The sequence below is a fragment of the Leuciscus leuciscus genome (assembly GCF_965113295.1).
Source record: "Leuciscus leuciscus genome assembly, chromosome: 4".
Lineage (NCBI taxonomy): Eukaryota > Metazoa > Chordata > Actinopteri > Cypriniformes > Leuciscidae > Leuciscus > Leuciscus leuciscus.
The window spans coordinates 45,787,396-45,805,792 of NC_138728.1; the positions used below are offsets into that span (position 1 = coordinate 45,787,396).

The window sequence follows — 18,397 nt, forward strand, 5'->3', positions numbered from 1 at the left end:
ATCAACCCATCACAAAGTCAGGCTGGGTTGAGTAGGAGTGAGTAAAACGTGATGTTTCTGAGAGTGGTTTAAAAAGTGATTTCTTTATGTGTAGAAGGATTTTTTTTCAGCCATGCGCTAATATATATATATATATATATATATATATATATACACACGTTTTTTTTCCTTACTTTGTTAATATTTAGTGCTCACTTTTGGGACTACTGGACCACTGAAGTGCTATTGTGACTAAGCCATCATTTTTTTGTACAGGACCGATATTACCATCATGCCTCGTCACACTGCTTTACAGACACATCTGTTTTGCACACGGCACTCATACACAGAACCAGGAAACAAGAAACAGTTTCAGTTCAGGGAAAGAGAAACTTAACTGTAGTTGAGCTGTTGTGTGTTTGTATCTCTGTATTCATGCAGTAAAATGGCAGAAGCCAGGTTTTCTCAAGATGAGTTCCTGTGTTCAGTGTGTCTGGATCTCCTGAAGGATCCAGTGACCATTCCCTGTGGACACAGTTTCTGTAAGAGCTGTATTACAGGCTGCTGGGATCAGGAGGATCAGATGAGAGTCTACAGCTGCCCTCAGTGCAGACAGACCTTCAGGCCAAGACCTGCTTTAGTTAAAAACACCATTCTGGCTGAAGTGGTGGAGAAACTGAAGACTAAACTTCCTGCTGACTGTTACGCTGGAGCTGGAGATGTGCAGTGTGACGTCTGTACTGGAAGAAAACGCAAAGCTGTCAAGTCCTGTCTGGGGTGTCTGGAGTCTTACTGTCTGAATCACCTTGAACAACATGAGAGTTTCTTTAAAAGAAAGAGACACAATCTGACTGATGCCACTGGACGACTGCAGGAGATGATCTGCAAAACACATGATAAACTCCTCGAGGTTTTCTGCCGCACTGACCAGAAGTGTATATGTGTGCTGTGTATGATGGATGAACATAAAAACCACGACACTGTATCAGCTGCAGCTCAGAGGACAGAGAAACAGGTATGAACTTAAAGAGATCCCATTATGCTTATTTACAGGTTCATAATGTTGTTTACAGGGTCTACTAGAATACATTTACAGCATTTAATGTCTGTTTTCACCCTCTGTCTGAACACTGCTTTAGATTTTTTAAAACCTGCCTTCTGAAAATCGCTGTCTGTCTGATTGGTCAGGCGGTACAGTCTGTTGTGACTGGTCTACTGCTTAACGTTTGTGTCTGAAATGTAACGCACCTTAAAATAAAGAAAACATAAACGGCGATGCGGAGGTGAAGGAATCAGTAAAGGCGGGCATACACTGTGCGATGTCTGTGCGGTTTCAGCAAGGAACCTACTCACCAGTGTTGCCAGATGTACGATAATTATCGTATTTGTACGATAATTTTGACCTCTGTACGATGTACGATCAATAATGAAAAAAATCCCATATTGTACGATCATTTCAGAGTTTTCAGTCGTTCGTCCAAACACACATCCTACCGCTTCGCCTGCCTGCACGCAAGCACACGTATACACACACACACACACACACACACACACACACACACACACACACACACACCACACGGTGTCACCCGCACGTCAACACTACACTACAGTTTTGCAGAAGAAGACAGTTCAGTTTAGATCAGTTCCATGACGGCATCCAATCTGTACCGTAAAAGGATTCCGCAACCAACAACATCTGCCAACACAGCAGTGGATGTGGCATATGATGACAGTGACTTAGAGATCGAATTTGAATCTTTCTAGTGTTAATTGTACACTTTTTTCTCTCTGTATCATAGTTTAATTATGGTCTAGTTCAAAATATGGACTGTCGGCATATCTTTTGCACTTTGGCAAAAAAAAGTTAAGTAGCCAGACTTCCTCCAGTTAGTGTGAGCGTATTACACAGCTTGTTTAAATTGGCTGTAAAATTATTTGGAAAATAAAATTGTGGGAAAATAGCTATATTTTATGTGTTTGTTTCGTGTACGATAATTTTTCTTAAAAAACGATAATTTTGAGGTTTTGGTACGATACTTCGACATTTCTAATCTGGCAACACTGCTACTCACACTGAACGAGTAGATCGCATTCGATGTAAAGCCAAAGCTCAGGATTTCTGTGCTCACACTATACGGTCTGAACGTCGAGCTGCGACTTCACTGCTCACACTATACGTGTGAAATATGCGCGAATCAGCGCGATAAAATCCTGTGCCGGGTTGCGCCTATAGACGATATCATGTATCCAGAGATATTGTCAAAACAAGCATCAGCTATCAATATCAAGATGATTTAGCATTTCCAATTTATGTATTAAATTATTATTAGTATTATTGTATTATTATTATTATTATTAGGGAAGGCCTAGGCTACTTTTATTATTAAAGTGATAGGCTATTATAATTAAATTGCCACGCAACAATTTCATAGCGCATCACCGCATAACCAACGCGCTGTGAGGATAATAAAATATTACATAGAAGCTTACTTCTCCTCATTGAAAATTGTCTAAAACATTTAGGTCGATTACAATGAATTATACACATATAATTAATTATTAACAGTCTATGTCCGACCACTGCAATAATTCATCAATGAAAATTAAAAACAGCTTTATTTCAAAAACATTTTTTAACAATAAAAGAGGCAAAGTGTAGCCTACATCGCAGGTGGCTTGGAAGAAGTGGGTAATGGTTAATCCATTTTGCAACACGAACTGGAAGTAAGCAACAGTAATTTGTAGCTTTGAACTACAGAACTTAAATAGGCCTATCTCCCTTTTCTTTTCTTTTTTTTCTTTTTTTTTTGTTGTTGCTGCAGATGAAACTGTTTTTGCGCAGGCGCAGTGAGGGAAAAACACTGAGTTTAGGGCAATCGGTTCGTAGCTCTGCTTCAACTGTGCGATATAGTCATGAGGAGCGACCAAAATTTCTAACATGCCAGAAATTCATCCGACCATCCGATTGCCGGTCGTGAAAGGTTAATCGCCTCTCGTTTCCCCCTGTACACTGCACGAACACTGCACGACAAACGACGCACGACAAAGCTGAAAATCGGCCCGACCCGAAAAAGAGTCGCACGAGTCAGAATTCGGCTCAAAATCGGACGAAAATCGCACAGTGTATGCCCGCCTTAACGGTTTTTGGCACGGGCGAACCTGGCAAACGCCCGGGGCGGCATTTTTTGGGGGGTGGCACCTCCGGCACGAGCAGTAAAAAAAATTAAAAATCTGCTTGCTGAGAAGATGCCGTGCACAGAAGCTGTTTGACAGGAGAGGGGAGGAGGCGCGGGGGCGGATGACAGTTCCCTTTTAAACCAGTAGTTCAGTAGTAAAAAAAAATATATTTTCATCATTTACTCATGTTATTCAAAACTGGTATGACTTCTTTTTTTCTGAGGAACACAGAAGAAGGTATTTTAAGGACTGTCTCATCTGTCCATATATTGAAAGTCAATAGGGTCCAAAAGTTTCAATCTTAAAGGGATAGTTCACTTTGAAATTAATTTTTGATATGTTTTAGCTTACCTCAAGGGCATCCAAGATGTAGGTGTCTTTGTTTCCGCAGTAGTTTCAATTTTGATATTTTTAGGTCAAACCGTTCTTGTCTGTCAGTCATATAATGCAGGTCGATGGTCACTGTCTCAAAACACAAGCACAGAGTCCAAATTAAAACAATTCCCCATCGTCCAAATTAAACAATTCCCCATCGTAAGTACACATTGATGGCCTAAGACACGAAACGAGCAGTTTGTGTGAGAAAACGAACAGTATTTATATCGTTGTTATCTCTTGAACACAGCACACGTCCAAATGATCTGACGGCGCGGGCGGGTATAGATGTATACACTAGATGTCGCTTGGCTATGGTTTCGTTCCAATGAACTGCAGTAGCCAAGGCGACATCTATTTATATACCTATACCCGCCCGCGCCGTCAGATCATTTGGACGTGTCTGTGTTCAAGAGATAACAACGATATAAATACTGTTCGTTTTCTCACACAAACCGCTCGTTTCGTGTCTTAGGCCATCAATGTGTACTTACGATGGGGAATTGTTTAATTTGGACGATGGGGAATTGTTTTAATTTGGACTCTGTGCTTGTGTTTTGAGACAGTGACCATCGACCTGCATTATATGACTGACAGACAAGAACGGTTTGACCTAAAAATATCAAAATTGAAACTACTGCGGAAACAAAGACACCTACATCTTGGATGCCCTTGAGGTACGCTAAAACATACCAAAATTTTATTTCAAAGTGAACTATCCCTTTAAAAAAGGACATTAAAGTAGCATAAAATAAATAATTTAAGTTCTAAAGTGATAAGAATAGGCTTATTCGACTTCATGTAGTGCTGCGCAGACCGATTGCCAACTGACTTGAAGCAGTGCATGCTGGTTAGAAATTTTGTCTGACTTAAGACAGTTGCGACGGCATCAAAGATTCAAGAGCAGCTGGTTGATTCATTTTGCACAGCTTCTCCAGAGCGACTGCACGAGCTCTGATGACGACACAGCTGTTCCACAATGACATTATTCTCACACCTTCAGTTCCACTAATGCTCACAAATCTGGTTTTTATAACAGTAAAAGCTCTTTTTATATGTTATATTGTGTCATGTTTGTCAAAATAAAATTTATTAAATAACATAAACCCCACTACATAGGTATTTAAATTACCAGCTGCGCTCCGTACCGGTCTCGTATCTCATGGAGGAGCTACGGAAGCATAAAAGGACGACAGTGAAGAACGAGAGAGGACCAGGCCTGGACTTTTACATTATGTGTGTTATGTGCTGCAGTCGTTCATAAGGGGCTGCCAATTTAGTTTAATTATAAAATAAACAAACAGAAAACTAAAGTTTGTGAACGTTCCCTTCCCATAACAACTGACCTTGTTACACTGGTGCCGAAACCCAGGAGGAAGAAGGAACGCGCTGTCAAAGAGCCACCACCGCTGTGGGGAATCCGCGGTGTCATCGAGCATAGCTGAGCGGAGTCTGTTGCCATGGACTGGAGTGAATTGCGAGCTCACTGCCGGCGCATGGGTGCTGGAGGGGATGGCTGCCGTCTGTGAGGAAACGGAGGAGTCTCTGACGTTTGCCGTGGTCTGGAGCATGATGGGGAGGAGCAATGCCCCCCCTCACACGTGTCCTGCGATTGGGGTATGTGGCAGGAAGGACGGGGCTGAGAGCCGTGAGAGAAGGGCGCAAGGCTGGTGGCATGACTGATGATAAGCTCACCGGTCTTGTATCTCCCACGGAGAAGCTTTGGAAGCATAAAAGGAGGAGCGACGACAGTGAAGGACAAGAGAGGACCAGGCCTGGATTTTACGTTGTGTCTTGTTTATGTTTTATAATGTGTGTGCGGCAGTCATCTTTTACTTTCGTTTTGTGTTTGTTTTGGAATTAAAGTTTTTTAAACGTTCGCCGGTTCCCGCCTCCTCCTTCCCATAACATCAAACCTTGTTACATTGACAAATATTGCATTTATTTCACTTCAGCTGTGATAAAGTATGCAAACACAGCGTCACTATGGGAAGCAGAAAGTGTCCGACTTGACGTTTGTTTTCAGTCTTCACAATATCTTCTTTTGTTTTCTGCAAGAGAAAATCAGTTTGGAAAGACATGAGGAGGAGTACACAATGAAAGAATTTACATTTCAGTGTAGCAAATTAGCTCAAAATAAATATTAATAATAAATCATAACTTAATAATTAATTATGAATATTTGGATCAGTTACTAGAATTAATTTAATGTAGTAAAATTAATATTACAATCAATCAACCTGTTTGTCCCGTGAACACTTAGTGTTAATTGTTTATTAAATCTTAGAAATGTTCATTTCTGGAAGAGGGAAACGTCTTTCTTCCTGTGAAGTACTACTAAGAGCCTGTAGTCAAAATCTAAATCCTAAAATAAACTCTGTTGCAAGCAGAGAATCAGAACCAAATACGTATGGTGCACAAGTTTTATTAATTCGCAAACATAACTAATCTAAACACACAACATACAATCACATTTACCTGGGTAAAATGGTAAGTGACAGAATGAAACCGGAAGCAGGAAATGGAACTATGGGAAATATCCATCTAACTATGAATTAGAACCATCAGCTTATTATTTTCAGAGCACCTCATTAAATGTATACTTGCATGGCCTTTGCAGTGAAAGCATTTCGTGAAGTTCCTGAAGAAGGATTTTGATGGTTCCATGAGTCTCAATCGATTTTTTCTGCGTTGAATGAAGAAATGGTGATGAACTTGCATGGTTTGTTTGGCTGGAGTGCAGATTGTGGCCTGCCAGCCCTGGGCCGGAGAGGACACGCAGAGCAACCAGGAGAAGGGAGGAAGTTGGAAGAGTTGATGGTTGGATTTGCGATGAACTTCTTCTGCACTGAATGAAGAAATTGTGCCGAACTCCTGATGTTGTCCTTGATTCTTTTGTGGTTGAGAGGGTCCTCTCTCTCCTGAATAAGCACATGGCTGGTTGTGGGTCAAGGCCTGCTGCCCTGGGGCCTGGTGCGGCCCCGCAGGACAGCTATGCGAACGTACCGAGAAGGAAATTTAAAGCCTGAGAAAGGTCCCACCTCTCAGGGTTGGCTCGACCAATAAGAAAGGTGGAATATCCAAGTCGGAAATTCTTCTGTTGGGAGGATTTATGACTCAGTCTCAAGTGTGGTTAGTGCATTCTATGATGAGGTGATGTACATTAAAGTGTGAGTCATTAAATGAGGATTAATTAGATAGGAGACACGATATAGGTGGAGTTATACTACAACTAGTAGTTCTCTTAAAAAGCATGCATAAAATAAATATAAATGCAAGAGACAGTATACAAGACATACAATTATCAGACACAATGTTAATTTATAGATCAGTTTGTCTATAACTGAATGCAGGAAAGTCTGTTTTAAGGGCTGTAGGTCTTTCCTATGGCCTCAGTCTTGACCACATTTTTAACAGCAATAAAACCATCTTATCTGATGGTCGCCCTGGTGATTAAGGCCTTTTCTGCTCTCTTGCCTTTTTTGGTGGGATATTTCATTGCAGAGGACAAATTCAAAGTATGGGTTACCAAACTTGGCCTTCACATGTCACTTCACTTCACTTTTTTCACTTACCACGTAAGATCTTTAACCCCTCAGTCTCACCACTTCACCGATATTGGATTCATATCTGTTTACCTGATGATTAATGTGATGTTTCTACTGTCATTGGTTTGTCCTTTAGCACCAGTTGAAGGAGACGCAGAGGTCGTTCCAGCAGAGGATCCAGCAGAGAGAGAAAGATCTTCAGCAGCTGAGAAAGGCTGTCGCATCTCATAAGGTGAGTCTGGAGAAGAAGAGAAGTTTGAGAAGTCTCAGTCAGGACTCACTGAAGCTCACTGTGTGATTGTGATGTGTGTGTAACAGCGCTCTGCACAGACAGCAGTGGAGAACAGTGAGAAGATCTTTACTGAGCTCATCCGCTCCATTGAGAGAAGCCGCTCTGAGGCGACACAGCGGATCAGAGATCAGGAAAAGACTGCAGTGAGTCGAGCTGAAGGACGACTGGAGCGACTGGAGCAGGAGATCAATGATCTGAGGAGGAGAGACGCTGAACTGGAGCAGCTTTCACACACACAGGATCACATCTATTTCCTACAGGTAACAGAGATCTAGAAGAACAGGATCATAGTGGACTTGAGCAACAGACTCACAGAGTTGATCTGTGTGTTCGGTTATTATATCATCATCAGTCAGACTCAATCTCAATCTCTTAGGAAACAACAATGTGAAATACATGAACTTGATGGTGCCAGCTTCAACTCTGCCATGTGACTCCATTGATGGACTTGATCTGTTACATTTATGTTATTGCCAGTTGTTTGGTCATCCTAGAGTTTTCCTAAAAAGTTCACATATAGTGTAAGTGTCAAACACAATAACTTAGCTCTAACATGTTATAATGAATATGAGAAGAATGAAGCTGATGCTGTGAAAGAGCTGGTTTGAGAGTTACTAAAGATCAACAAGAGCCGCACAAATCTGACAGTAGTGCAGGTTATTGATGAAGTGTGGAGGTGATGAGCTCTAATTTCTGTTTTCTGTAGAGTTTCCAGTCTCTCTCAGCTCCTCCTGAATCTACAGACGTAAATGACAATCCCTTCAGTTCTCTCTCTTCTTTTGATGGCGTGAGAGAATCTGTCCATCAGCTGAAAGACAAACTGGAGGATTTCTGCAAAGAGGAGCTGAAGAAGATCTCTGACAGAGGTAAAGTCCTGGAGATTCATCAGCTCTCAGAAATGATCCTCCATCATCTTATATCATGTAGAAGATCATATTAGAAATGTCTTAGGAACAGATGCAGGGATAATTTTCTCTTGACATGATAATCACACTCTTCATGTCTGTTGATTTCCACAGTCACTTTCACCAACATTGTTCCCAGGACCAGGAACGACTTCCTACAATGTAAGTCACTAAGAAAACAAGCAGAAAATCTGAGTGAGTTCTGAGTGAGTTCATGTTCTTTCTGTAGAGGGTGAAAGAAAACATGACAGAAGATATTTACAGTTGATCATGTAAATTTGCGTTTCTCAACGGAGAAAATCGGGGAGCAATGTTTTCAAAATGGGGTGTTCTAACAAAAAAAAAATGGTCTGAAACATTCTAACATTCCACACAACATGAACATTCCAAATGCATTTGTCCATAGCGTAATTGAGTGAGTCAGAAATAGAACGTAGCGCGTTCAGTGTAGACAGAATCACTGATTATAATGGGTTCTGTGTTCTTTTACTGTCTGTGATTTGGCGTCCAGTGTAGATAGTGTCCAACCCCAATGCCTTTCTTCCCAGACGTGCATGAGGAGGTCACGAGGTCCTGGAAGGCACCCTTGGCCTGTCCTCCTCTCGACCAGGCGGTTGCCAAAGGGTACACTGGGGTTCCCCAGGTGGAGCGTTCTGTCGCGATACAACTGTGTTCGCAGAGCGCTTCCTCCCGTGGTGACCCAAAGCACCCCTCCAAAGCCTGTAGGTTTTCGTCTGGTGGTGAAATCCTTTAGAGCTGTGGAGCAGGCAGCCGCCTCCTTGCATGCCATGGCCACTCTGCAGGTCTACCAGGCCCAGATGCTCAGGGACATGCACGAGGGGAGGACTGACCCAGGGCTCTTTGATGAGCTCGCTCACCGGGCGACGAAAGTGGCCGCACGCTCCCTGGGTCAGGTGATGTCCACTAATGTGGTCCAGGAGAGACACCTGTGGCTCAACCTGGCTGATATGAGGGATGCAGAATGGGATGCCCCTATCCCAGGCTGGCCTCTTCGGCAGCGCGGTCGAGGACTTTGCCCAACAGTTCTCGACCGCCCAGAAGCAGACTGAGGCAATAAAACATATTCTGACCTGACGGCCCGCTGCTGCCTCCATCCAGCCGTCAGTACAGAGTCCTCAGCCTGCTCGCCGCCGAGGGCGCCCTCCCGTGGCTCCCGCATGGCCCCAACAGCAGCCTTCACCTGGGCTGCATCGTGGATGAAGCTGCAGGAAGGCGCCCCAGCCCCACTAAACGCCAGGCTAAGCAGTGCTTCTGAGACAGGCTGCTCAGAGATGGCACTCATTTCTTTCCAGGAGGTGGTAGCAGAGCCACTCCTTCCCCTGGTGGAGGGCCGGGGAGAATCTTTTGTTCTCCACTCCCTCGCCCACGGGCGAGCAACACCCTAATGTGGTTAAAGAAAGAATTGACACACCCATCTCTGAGCCCCCAGAGGTCCTGGATGATAGTGTGCGCCGCTCACAAGCCTCGCCACACTCGTCCCCCTCTGTCGCCAGAGCACGCCCCGTAGAACGCTGGTCCTTCCCTGGCCTCCTCTGGCAGGACGCGGCTAATGACCGCCATCTTGCTTTGGTGTCAAAAAAACATCTTCCATTGTCCAAGACCATTGCTTCATGTTCCATGAAGATATTTTGTAATTTTCCTACCATAAACATATAAAAAAAATATTTATGTGAGTGGATGCAGCAAAATGGGATCCATTAATGCGCGATTAATGGACAACTTTATAGGCAATTTTCTCAATGTTGAGATTTTTTTGCACCCTCAGATTGCAGATTTTCAAATAGTTGTATCTCCGCCAAAATATTGTCCTATCCTAACAAACCATACATTAATGGAAAGCTTATTTATTCAGCAATTTCAAATAATTTACCCTTGTGACTGGTTTTGTGGCCCAGGGTCACGTATAGTCAAAACTCAACTCCAAAATGTTTCTTTTTCGAAGTGTACAGTATCTATATCTAACACACAGTATACAAGGACTCTAATAACAGTGATAATCATAAAACAGAGCAACAAGCAGCAGCAATCGAGCAAACAGCAGAGTGAGCAAAAAGCTGGCGACACAGAGGAGATGCAGGTGTTTAAACAGGGGGACGTGAACGTGACGTGAACTGGGGCGTCATCTTCCCTGGTGAAGAATGACAGGCTGTGGCTCCAATGAAAGCTGAAACACATAAAACAGTCTAACCACACATACACATATACAACATGCATTCCTCTGTATAGCGTACGTAACAAAGGTTTTTAATGTTTATGAAAGAACTCTCTTCTGCTCACTAAGGCTGGATTTATTTATTATCCAAAATACAGTAAAAACAGGAATATTGTGAAATATCCCTTGATTTTAAAATGTAAAATAAAAAAGGTGGAATGTGTGGAGGTGTTTTTCATCTGGAATTTTTGATGAGCAGAAGATTGAAATATGAAATGAAAAATACAAATGTCGGTTATTTTTATTGGAAAATATTTTAAATATTTCATAATTCCTGATTCTGATGTGTTTTCTCTCCATCAGATTCCCATCAGTTCACTCTGGATACGAACACAGTGAATAAACTCCTCTGTCTGTCTGAGAGGAACAGAGTGATTTCTAACACTGGCACAGAGCAGTCGTATCCTGATCATCCAGACAGATTTGATGATGTGTGGCAGGTGTTGTGTAGAGAGAGTGTGTGTGGACGCAGTTACTGGGAGATTGAGTGGAGTGGGAGATGTGTGTGTATATCAGTGTCATATAAGAGCATCAGCAGGAAGGGACGAAGTAATGAGTGTCGGTTTGGATATAATGATCAGTCCTGGAGTTTGTTCTGCTCTTCCTCCAGTTACTCATTCAAGCACAATAACATAAAGACTAAACTCCCTGTAAAGCCCATCAGCAGTGGAACAGGAGTGTGTGTGGATCACAGGAGAATAGGAGTGTATGTGGATCACAGAGACGCTGTAGAAGGACAGAGTTCCTGCACTGACACAATGAGCCTCATACACACAGTCCAGACCACATTTACTCACACACTCTATCCTGGGTTTAGTGTTTATCCTGGATTGTTATCTCTTTATAATACACCATCAGTGAAACTCTGTTGATGAATGAGAACAGACTGTAGAGATTCTACCCATAATGCTTTGAGCTGCATGATAAATCAGTAACAGTGAGATGTTATAGAGTAACATTCTTACTTTCTCTTCATTACATTAATAACACAGCTGACCTTCTGTCAGTGAAATAACATGTCATAATAAATGTGTGTAATGAATCCTCAAACAGACCGTAAGATCAGTGTGTGTTTGTGAGTCATGATGAGTGACGGTGTGTATCTGTGCGTACGTTTCAACTGAAATTATCACACACAGGATTCATTAAAAATTTGTTATTCAATAAAAAAAAAATTTGTGTGTGTGTGTGTGGGGGGTATTTAACCCTCTGATTATCTTCATTTGGGACGACAATAGTAGGCCTAGCTATATTATAGTCTTGTTATATTAATTAGATAAGATTATTTGGATTGCTCTGGATTTTTGGATCTGGACTGGATTGCTTTTTGATTCGGATTGTCCTTTTGGATTTGTTTGCTTTTTGTGACCTCCTGGTAATGGAGCCAGCAAGAAAGAGGAAATCCTCCCCTGTCTGGGCTCAACAGAAGCATCAGTGTCCTCATTTATATCAGCTGGCACTGGCATTTTTATGTTCCCCTGCATCCTCTGTTCCTTGTGAAAGGATCTTTTTTCCAAGGCTGGAGAGATTTTGTCCGAGAAGAGGAATCGTCTAAACCTCAACACACTTGAAATAATTCTGTTTCTCAATAAAAATCTATTGTAATCCTTCCTTCCTGCACTCAACACAGTGTCACTGTTGTTGTTCTGTCATGATTCTGCCATCTAGTCCTTGTCGTTCTTTAATTCTTGAGGCAGGATCATGACAGACCCATGTTTTCTGTGCAAGCACATGGCCTTTTGTTTGGGCCATGTGCTTGTGTTGTCTCGTTCTCTTGCCCCGCCCCCTTGTTATCCTCGTTTTGTCATTATTGCTTTACCTGTGTCACCTGTTGTTTATCATTAGTCTCTCTATTTAATCCCCTTGTGTTTGCTGTCTTGTGCCGGTTCATTGTGATTCTCAGTGTGTGTATCCTGTGATACATTACCTGTGTGTAGACCTTCCCATGAGTACCTTGTGAAGAACTCTGTCTTGTAAAGTCCTGGGGCCTCATTTATAAACGTTGCGTACGCACAAAAGAAGGCGTACGCCGCTCTCTACGCAATAATTGGTATTTATAAAAAGCAAACTTGACGGGAAAATGTGCGGTCCTTCACGCAAGCTCTGACCCAGGCGTACGCACAAAAACGGGTGAAATGAGAAATGGCGACACCGTCGGCAGACGGAAGAAACACGTGAAAGTGTGTGAAAGTGTGTGAAACTTTAGACCGTTGTGTAAAAAAAATGACAGTACTGCCTCTCATAAATAACATGAAGACTTTACAAAGCAAGTCTTACAATTAACAGCATACACGAACACCCGTTTGATCGATCAAAGTGTAAAACAAACAAAATCAAACGAAAATTACAACAGAAATGCTAATTAACACATATTTGCAAAAAGAAAAGTGAAATATGTTCTGCAATAATATTGGCATGTTGTGCAATTCATCCTCATAAATAATATAGTAAACAGAACGAAATAATGTACAAAACTGATATTCTCGTCAATGTGTCCATCTGGCGGAGCAGATAGATGCAATTAGATAGATAGATAGATAGATAGATAATTAGGGAGATATATAGATAGATAAATAGATAGATGTATTAATTGTCCACTGGGGAAAGTTGTTTTCATAGTAAAACATTTCTTCATCAGCTACGGAATCATGGTATTCATGCATATGCCTTTAGTTTGTTTTATTTTTGATAAAATAACGTATGACGTATGTCTCAACTCTGGCGATGCACTAGACGCTTTTTTGCCTCAACTTTGATGTCCGACCATTTCTTCTTTATTTCGGCCACGGTCGAGGTTGTGAGGCTGCAGCATTTACGCCGTCTGCAACCTTTTGCCACTCAAGTGCCTTTTTGGCATTAGTAATGCCCACTGTGCCCTCCAAACAACATTTTACTCCTCTTTTCCACCTCGCCAACGATAACTTCTACTTCACATTGAGTGAAGTTACGTTTTTTTTTTATTTCCTCTCTGTGTTTGCCATGATTTCGCAATCAATGAATATTAACTTGTGGGCGTTTCACGGACTATTTATGGGCATCTACGGGCGTGACATGAAGCCGCAAAAGCTGCGCTACATTTAGAATTGATTGTGATTTATTAAGGGAAAACTGCGTAGGATGTGCGTGCGCACGGTTTTATAAATCCGAATATTTCTGTGCGTACGCACGTCCTATGTTTCATCCATACGCCACTTCTGACGCAAATCCTACGCAAAGTTTTATAAATGAGGCCCCTGATCTTGTTGCTGTTGTTAGTTATTTGTCTAGTTATCTGTCAAGTCTTAGTATAGTGTAGTTAGTCTTTGTTTTTGCCCACCAGCCTTGTTTTGCCCCATCGTGGGTTTTGTTTTCCCCTGTTTTGTCTGAATAAAACTGTGTTAATTGCATACTGTCTGCGATTGGGTTCATCTCTCCACAAACCACAACAGAATGAACCGGCCAAAACAGAACCCAGCAGACAGTATGTCTTATTCCATCAAGCAACATTCGGACGACCAGGAACTATGGTGGCAGTCGGCTATCGCCGACAGTAAGAGTGGAAAACTTCTGTTTCCTCCCCAGGGTGAGTCGACCTTGAGACGGTACGCCCAGGTCGTGGAAGGGAAGAGATTTTTCTTGCCGGAGATCCTGGTCAACCGTTACTTTGTCGCGGGTCTCAATACCCCTCCTTCTCTGGCTGAACGGGAGAGACTGGTCCACCGTCCTTTCTGAGAATTGGTGGATCATTTGTGTCGTAAGGAGCCGCAGACTCCCTCCATGTCGTCATCGCCGGCCATTAGAGATGCGCTGTTGGCGGTTACAGCCGCGGACTCCGCGGTTCGGGCGGATGACGTGACGAAAAATAATATTTTAATTAATTTCGGACGGGTGGCGGGCGGTTGAACCAATCAAATGAACCAATCAAATGAAAAATATATGTATAAATTCAGCAGATGGCGGGCGGGTGCGGTTTTGAAAATTGGTCAAAAACGTTGGTGCGGATGGATGGCGGACGGATGATGAGTTTTGTGATGCGGTTGCGGATGAAATAATAGCCCATCCGCGCATCTCTACCGGCCATGCTGCCCGTGATCCCGGAGGGTCGCGTCCTCGCCGTGGCTACGCTGGGGGACCAGACTCATTCCACCTTGACTCCCGAGGCGCCATCCGCAGCTACAAGTCTTCGTGGAAAACGAGGAAGACGGCTGTCGTGGGAGTCGGCGTCAGAGTCCTCCTCCACAGAATCTGCTGTACCTGCGGTGGTTCCCGCTGAACCTTCCCAACCGGTCACAAGTCCAGCTATGGCCTCTGCCCCGCGGCCAAGGAGAAAGAGGAGGACTGAAAGCTCCCTTCCTCCTCCATCTCAGACCCCTTCTGAGTCCGCGATGGCTTCTCTAACTGCCGCTGCAACTGAGAGCACTATTCCTGAGCCTGCCGTTGTAAGCGCGGCTCCAGAATCTGCTGCAGTGAGAACAGATTCTGAGTCTGCTACAGAGAGAGCGGTACCAGAGTCTGCAGTCGTGAGCGCTGCAGAGAAAGCTGAGGCCGATTTAGCTGCAGAAGCAACACTTCGTCCTGTTCCCACTGCGTCAGAGAGCGCTGATTCCAAGTCTGCTGCTGAGAGCGCTGTACCTGAGTCTGCAGTCATGAGCACTGTTCCTGAGTTAGCTGCAGAGAAAGCTGCGGCCGATTTAGCTGCGGAAGCAGTTCTGCAGTCAGTGTCAGCTCATCAAGAGATGCCAGTTGTCGTTGCTGCCAAGACCTTATCTGATTACCTATCGAGTCTTGTCAAGATCCTTGACATTCCTGTCACGTCTTCTAGTCCTGTACCCACTGCATCAGAGAGCGCTGTTCCGAAGTCAGCTACAGAGAGCGCAGTTTCGAAACCAGTTGCTGAGAGCACCATACCCGAATCTGCCACAGAAGGCGCCGTTCCAGAGTCAGCTACAGAAGGCGACGTTCCAGAGTCAGCTACAGAAAGCGACGTTCCAGAGACAGCTACAGACGACGCTATTTCCGAGGCGGAGATGTGGAGCGTTGGTTCCGAGCCGTCATCGGGGAGCCCTGTTCCTGTTTCAGCTCCACAGCCGCCTATTACCCCTCCTGTCATGTGTCCTGTTTTGTTACCTGTTGTTCCCCCCGTCATGTTGTAGCGACACTGACTTGGCATCCGGCCAGATGGTCTGAATTAGGCGAATCCTGACTTTCAAACACAGCCCCTTCGTCAGATGAGAAAACAAGAGCTTTTGTTTTTACTCTTCTGCAAAATGTAAGAATAATGCACAATGTCTATATAACGCCCCAGGGTAATTACCAGCGCCGCTCTGGCTGGGGTCTCCCTGGCGCATGACACATTTATAACAAGCCCTGTATTGTTAGCAAATGATTCGACCAAGTCCCCTGATTTTAAATCTCGTGACTTTACACCACACACACACACACACACACACACACACACACACACACACACACACACACACACACACACACACACACACACACACAGAAACCCACTACAGAAAAGGACTTTTTACCCATAAAGTCACTTTTAAATATACTACATATATCCCTCTTGTGTTAAGACGTGTTTATAAACCATAGGAATGCATATATGTTTTATCGTGTGTTTCTCAATTTTTTTTTATGCTTATGATATGCATATCTTATGTGTTCCTATAATCTTCATGTGACTTGTTTGATATATCTGTAATCCTCCCGACCTGATAGAGTTGAATTTCGATAACCAATTGCAGTAATTTGTATCATTTGACACATTTCATATGTCTTGAGCAAATCTTCTCAAATTCGATCTCACTCATGACTCATTCGAGTGGGCGTGTCTAACAGGACAAAGGAAAATCTTCCGCTCGAAATGCTCTAAGATGATTCGTCCTCCACGAAAAAGGAGGCGTACACGGGACACTGATAAAGGTTCGAAACTTCAGTCTCTCTCTCTCTCTCTCTCTCTCTCTCTCTCTCTCTCCTCCCTCTCTCTCTCTCTCTCTCTCCTCCCTCTCCTCCCTCTTTCGGCTCCTTCGAAAACTTTGGAAACCCAAGTCCGGACCGGCTTCGGCCTGCTTCTCTTCTCTTTTATTTCTTTGTATGTTTTCTATAGTCTAGTTTCGTTTCCTATTCGCCTCTGTTCATTCACGAGCTGAATGAACTTAGCCTGAATCATTCCCGGCAACTTCACCTCAAAGAAAGAGACTCTTTGAATTTCCCGTGACCTCGCTCGCCCCGGGAGAGATGGGAACACACGCACGCTGCTCTTAAGGACACACGCAGGACTCTGCTTTCCTCAACCAACACAAGAGAACCATTTTGCAAGATAAGTTTACTGAACTTTTAATGTGATCTGATTTCCTTGTTGGCTCTCAAGGTCCACTTTGTTTGTGATTTTGCCATAACTTAAAGAGATCATTCCAGAAGATCTCTTTTTCCTCCCTTCTCTCACACTCTCTCTCTCTCTATCTATCTCTCTCTCTCTCTCGTTTTATCTGTTATTCGTCGTCTTAATTCGTGTTCGTCTAGTTTTGTCTTAATGTTTCTGTATATACATATATTCCGTGTATAACTGTAGTGTGTATTATTAGTTCAATGATTAAAATCCATTATATCCTTGATTGATTCTGTCTATAATTCTCACATTACGAGTCCCTGCAATGTTTGATCTAGCTACAAGCTTTACAATTTGATTACGGTTTTAGTAACCTAAATTTATAAGGACAGGAGAATAGTTTTCATGGCCAGAATGGCTAGAAGTGATAACTTTTATGAGAAGTTGATAAATTAATCTTACGGTCGTTTGCTGTTCGATAATTACATTAATTTCCAGTAAAAGATATCAGGATAATTGATCTGAAGAATGGAATATTGATATATTCAATTTATCTATTTTGCATCTTCAATAATTTTAATGTAACTGTAATATGCAATATATATATTAATCATATTCCTGATTAATTATTAAAATTCCCTGTATATCATTTGAGCTAATGCGTTTACGTTACAGTGTTCAGTCATCCACTGTACCCCCTGTCCCTGTCCAACCCTGGACTGTTTCGCCCAAACCCAATTTTCACTCTACTCCACCCAAACCTGCCCGGATCCGTTGCCCGCAGCCCACACCCTCACCCCGAAGACCCAAGACCCACCGGCTCACCATGGAATTCCACCTAAGAACTTTGTTGTGCCTCCGCCTCCCCTTCCTTGTTTTTTGTTTCTAATGTGTCACCCCAACCCTGTTATTGTTTATTCATGTTTGCCGTTGCTGTTATTTGTCATGTTTTGTTGGTTTGTGTCTGTGTCATAGTCTGTCATGTCCCGTGTTTGATGTTCCCTTGAGGAGCGTCTGGAAGCCGCTCCTTAAGGGAGGGGTTCTGTCATGATTCTGCCATCTAGTCCTTGTCGTTCTTTAATTCTTGAGGCAGGATCATGACAGACCCATGTTTTCTGTGCAAGCACATGGCCTTTTGTTTGGGCCATGTGCTTGTGTTGTCTCGTTCTCTTGCCCCGCACCCTTGTTATCCTCGTTTTGTCATTATTGCTTTACCGGTGTCACCTATTGTTTTATCATTAGTCTCTCTATTTACTCCCCTTGTGTTTGCTGTCTTGTGCCTGTTCATTGTGATTCTCAGGGCGTTTTTCCACTGGGTTCGTTTGCTGCGGTCCGAACCCGAGTGCGCTAGTTCCCGGCGCCCCCCGCAGCGTTGGTCTGGTTTCACACTCAATTAGTTGTATCGAACCCAGGTGCGTTTGCAGTGATCTTACATCATCGCAAACGCACACGGAAAACGCATGGAGAATACAACTCGACTGAGCATAGCTGTAATTTGTCTGTTTTTTTGGTGCTATTATGCACAACATAGTGAGAGACAACTACGTTTATGTTCATTACATGGTGTAA

At 43.2% G+C, this 18,397-nt stretch overlaps 2 protein-coding genes across 2 annotated transcripts; both read left to right on the plus strand.

Moving 5' to 3' along the window:
* The first annotated feature begins 343 nt into the window (after positions 1-343).
* Positions 344-13,195, plus strand: LOC309496532 (tripartite motif-containing protein 16-like). Its single transcript, XM_082166524.1, has 6 exons — positions 344-994; positions 7,219-7,314; positions 7,401-7,634; positions 8,081-8,240; positions 8,394-8,441; positions 10,816-13,195. The coding sequence occupies exons 1-6, from the start codon at positions 425-427 to the stop codon at positions 11,382-11,384; spliced, it is 1,677 nt and encodes a 558-aa protein (XP_082022650.1). The 5' UTR covers positions 344-424; the 3' UTR covers positions 11,385-13,195.
* A 570-nt stretch (positions 13,196-13,765) lies between these two features.
* On the plus strand, positions 13,766-17,750 carry LOC309496541 (uncharacterized protein). The gene is made up of 2 exons (XM_082166539.1): positions 13,766-15,640; positions 17,504-17,750. Exons 1-2 carry the CDS (start codon positions 14,571-14,573, stop codon positions 17,715-17,717), a joined length of 1,284 nt encoding a protein of 427 aa, XP_082022665.1. The 5' UTR covers positions 13,766-14,570; the 3' UTR covers positions 17,718-17,750.
* The last annotated feature ends 647 nt before the right edge of the window (positions 17,751-18,397 follow it).